The following is a 5,050-nucleotide window of genomic DNA, read 5'->3' on the forward strand; positions in this document are numbered from 1 at the left end:
AAAAAATGAAAAAATACTTGTTACTTGAAATGACTTCTTTATGAGGTGTCGATCATAAAATTATTGGGAAAGTCTGAAAAATGAAGGCCCGAATTTAAACGATTAAACTGAATTAAGAAGGCTGAATTTTTACATATGTCTTAAGCTGTAAATTTAACCATTTATACCATCATTATTATTTACTGTTTATTCGTAGACTTAGTCCAGTAGTCGGTATCATTGGATATCCCAAAGCCATGTGCATTATATCTATACATATCTACATGATTAACCCTTCTAATATTCTATTTCATTAGTGTATTTAAATTAGTTGCGTCTGAATGAATGACAAGAAAATCTTTTGTTTTAATTTTTACTTCAAATTCAAATAATAGTACTTTTGTGTATTGATTTAAACTGTACAGTTCATATAATTACTAGTTTTCCAATTACCGTTTTAGTAGTGTACACATATGATTAAATATTTGTAACAGTAAGCCGTGGATCGAATTTAAAATTTTATTTTATTATGTTGGAAATGAACAGATTATCGGCATACATATATATAACTGCATATCAGTGAGAGTAAACATGTAAGTGTACGTATCAACAAAAAATTGCCCTGATTTAAATCAAACTTTACATTGTAAGAAATAACCAATATGGCCGAAAGAGTAGTGAGGAATATTGAAAATGATTATTTAATGTGCAGTGTGTGTTTGGGGCGGTATGAAGATCCTCGGCTTCTTCCATGCGGACACTCCTTCTGCAAGAGTTGTTTGTCGGAACATATTCTGCAGACTGTTACAGACAGAGACACCCTATCGTTCAACTGTCCGATTGATCGTAGTCAGGTTCCTAAACCGAGAGGAAATTTGAATCCGAGAGAATGGGGTAAACAATTTCCACCAGATACTTTCATGAACAATCTGATACAGGCTGTAAAGATTCACGAGGGGACGACGAGTGAGGGAGACGATGGAGGAATTATCATACCAAGTCGTCAGCAATACCCTAACATCCCTGTCCAGGTACAAATGGAGGCACCCACTAGTGACAATGGAGTATATTGTGAAAACCACAGTGGAAGACCAATCGAGTTTTTTTGCTTAGCATGCAATCTAATAGGATGTTCATTATGCGCAGTTCGTGAGCATCGAGGACAAAGTTGCGAATGCGTGACTATCGAAGAAGCTATTGTAAGGTTTCGCCCACGAATAGACGCTTTGAGGAGGCGATTTCAGAGTCAAACACAAAGAATTCAAGACTTAGGTTCTGGTGATAACGATAATGACATTGAACTACAAAATAGTAAAGAATTAGCTTTGCGATTAATTGACGAAGTTGAATCCGAGGTCGGGCAGTTTTACGAGAGAACTTTACAAGGTATTGAAGACTTAAAACGACAGCTTTTTGAATCCGGTCGTGTTCAATTACAAGACAATCAGGAATTGCTAATGGTAATGCAAAACATTGAATCAACAAGAGAAGCGTTTGACATAATGTGTCACAACAGTACAGATATAGAGTTTTTGAACGATTTGCCAAAAGTGGAGTCCCAAGCCGATGAGTATGATAATGCTATCTTGTCTTCAAGTCGTTCAGTTTCATCAATGCAAGTTGAATTTGTTCAGAATCCCAATTTCCTACAATTTATACGAAATCCACCACCTATCGGTTCAGTTTCAGTATCGTCCCAAAATCATTTACCAGTTGGACGGATGAACCAAACACGTAATGGTAATTTCAATACAAATCGAAGACAGGCAACTAATGTAATAAACCGAACAAGACCAGTTTCTCGGCAAATTCCAACAGCTGGTGTTCGGCCAACTCGAACTCCTCGCCCACATAGATATACAGGATCGCGAGTTCAAAAATCGCATGAAGTCATAAATGTAAAAGACCGCGGAGAAGACACCATTAGCTGGCAGCTAACTGGTGTTGTTTTCGTCGATAATTCGATCGTTGTCATTGATTCTCATAACCAGATGGTGAGGAAACGCGGAATAGCGGGTAGTGGTGAAGGGAATGATATTCTTCCTCTAGAACAACCATTATGTGTATGTAACATGGGCTCTACGACAAATGTGGCAGTTACACAACCAGAAAAATCCCAGATTTCTATTATTGGGACCAGTGGAAATCTCAATGTTCTTGAAGTAATTAAAACACATAAACCGTATGAAGGAATCTGTCAAATGAACGACAGTAAATTCGTTGTTTCTTGTATGTCTGGTCGAATATCTATCGATATACTTAGTCGAAATGGGCGAGTTATAAAATGTATTGAAAGATCCCATCTATTTCATTGGCCAAGATTTTTGACTATCGCTTCTAATGGGAACATAATTGTCAGTGACAGAGATCAAAAACATGTGATAAGTCTGAACCAATCTGGACAGGTAGTTTGGACTTATTCAACCTCAGTATCACCTTGGGGTGTAACTAGTGATAAAAATGGGAAGATATATTTATGCTTAGACAACAATACTGTCCAGGTTATTTCAGAAGAAGGGAGACTTATTCAAGATAAATTTGTTAACATAAAGGAAGGTGTGAAAACGCCGTACGCTATAACTGCACGGGCTCGCCAAGTAGCTGTAACTGAATATGGATCGAGTTTATTTGCTGCAAATAGCCCAAATGTACACATATTTACCTTCTAAATAACTAAATGTAGCAGAACCAAACTCTTAGTGTTTGTTATATTATAGATGATATTATATACTTGTATTTTGTTTGTACATCTAAATAGAAATGTTTCTCACGGAGTTTAACGAGGTACATAGAGTATTTAAGAAACAGACATGCATGTCAAGGAACAAATACCATTGCCGGACTTTTTAACGATCGATGAAAAATTGGGCCAAGGTCAGACAAAAACGGTCAGACAGACATTTACACCCTATACAATCATTCCATGCAACATATGTAGTTACACTATTGCTTACCGTCGATATGAAAAAACCATAACCTTAACATTGACCAATAAACCGTGGGAAATGATGTCCATGAAACATGCCAGACTGCCATGTATACCATACAATTATTACATACACCAAATAGATTTTACATATTGCTTATAGTTTCCCAGAAACGAACTCAACCAGGACAACTTAACAGTAATCAGTGAACCATGTAAATAAGGTCAAGGTCAGATAAACACATCAGACAGACATGTACACCTAAAATTCCATCCATGCATAAATTATAGTTGACATAATGCTTGTTGTATCTAAGAAACTAACTTAAAATAACAATACAAACTTAACATTGACCAATGAATCATGAAAATGCGGTCAAGTTCAGATGACAATGCTAGACAGACATGTACACTTGACAATCCATCTTTGCATAATATATAGTTGACATATTGCTTATAGTATCTAAGAAACAATCTGAACTGCGAACACATAACATTGTCATTCCATAAAACCAATATAGTTGACCTTTAGCAAATAGTGTAAGAAAAACAGACCTACATATAAAAACTAAACATGGAGCAATGAACCGTAAAAATGAGATGAAGGTCAAATAAAACCTGTCAGACTGACATGTACATCGTAAAATATTTTCATACACCAAAAAAAGTTAACATATTGCATAAAGTACAAGAAAAATAGACCGAAAAACACAAAAAGTTAACTTTAACCACTGAACCATGAAAATGGGTTCAAGGTCAGTTGGAACATGCAAGCTCAATATTTTCACATTACAATTATTCCATACATCAAATATAATAGACCCATTGCTTTTAGTAATCTGGGATATGGCCTTGATCACAAAAACTTAACATTAACTTAATCATGAAATGAGGTCGAGGTGACTGATAAAAACTGGCTGACGAGGGACGAGGATCTTACAAGAAACGCACATACTGAATATATATAGTTATCATATTACTCCTAATAAGAGAGAAATTAACATTACAAAAAAAAAAATCTTATTTCTTTCACAGTAGTCACTGAACCATGAAAATGAGGCCAAGGACAACGACATAATTATGACAAACGAAAATTTTATAAAAAAAAAGGCATTTTTATACGAAGTACAAAGCATCCAGGACTTCCGTCTTTTAAAATATCAGTATGATGTGTCCCTTTGTCGATCTTTCTGCGACAGAAGTCGAATTCTCAACAGTAAAGATGCACGGCTTTTAACTAGGTTCTTAAAAATCGCGTTTTCGACATATTAAAGTAAAGCACCTCGTGTGTCATCGGGGTCATCGGACACAATTCTAAAACTAAATACCCTAATGATGATTGTGGACAAATTTGGTTTTAGTAGTATCGGAGAAGATTTTTGTTAAAAATTACAAAACATTACATAAAATTGTTTAAAATTAACTATAAAGGGCAATAACTCCTTAAGGGGTCAACTGACCATTTTGGTCATGTCGACTTATTTGTAAATTATACTTTACTGAACATTTTTGCAGTTCACTGTTTAACCTTATCTATAATAATATTCAAGATAATAACCAAAACGGCAAAATTTCCTTAAAATTACCAATTCACAGGCAGCAACCTAACAACAAGTTGTCCGATTCATCTGATAGATAGATCTTGACCTGATAAACAATTTTACCCCATGTCAGATTTGCTCTAAATGCTTTGGGTTTTGAGTTATAAGCTTTAGTTTCAGAGATATAAGCCAAAATCTACATTTTACCCCTATGTTCTATTTTTAGCCATGGTGGCCACTCTTGATTGGTTGTCCTGGTCATCGGACACATTTTCTAAACTATACACCCCAATGATGATTGTGGCCAAGTTTGGTTAAATTTGGTCCGGTAGTTTCAGAGGAGAAGATTTTTGTAAAAGATAACGACGACGGATGACGAACGCCAAGTGATGAGAAAAGCTCACTTGGCCCTTTGGGCCAGGTGAGCTAAAAACCTGAAAATGGAATTATTGTTGATCTTATATAAGAGTTGAGTAAATATAACTAGAGGCTATTAAGAGCCTGTGTCACTCATCTTGGTATATTTGTATATTAAACAAAGGACACAGATGGTTTCATGAAAAAAATTGCGTTTTGGTGATGGTGATGTGTTTGTAGATCTTAC

The 5,050-nt window shown here is 35.4% G+C and overlaps 1 protein-coding gene across 1 annotated transcript; it reads left to right on the forward strand.

The window, feature by feature from the left end:
* Positions 1-425: 425 nt before the first annotated feature.
* On the forward strand, positions 426-2,711 carry LOC143079749 (uncharacterized). Its single transcript, XM_076255311.1, has one exon. The coding sequence runs from the start codon at positions 642-644 to the stop codon at positions 2,646-2,648; it is 2,007 nt and encodes a 668-aa protein (XP_076111426.1). The 5' UTR covers positions 426-641; the 3' UTR covers positions 2,649-2,711.
* The last annotated feature ends 2,339 nt before the right edge of the window (positions 2,712-5,050 follow it).

Source organism: Mytilus galloprovincialis, chromosome 6 (genome assembly GCF_965363235.1).
Source record: "Mytilus galloprovincialis chromosome 6, xbMytGall1.hap1.1, whole genome shotgun sequence".
Taxonomy (NCBI): domain Eukaryota; kingdom Metazoa; phylum Mollusca; class Bivalvia; order Mytilida; family Mytilidae; genus Mytilus; species Mytilus galloprovincialis.

Bases quoted from the DNA above. Each gene is read 5' to 3' on its own strand.
- LOC143079749 (XM_076255311.1), top strand. From the start codon at position 642: ATGGCCGAAAGAGTAGTGAGGAATATTGAAAATGATTATTTAATGTGC.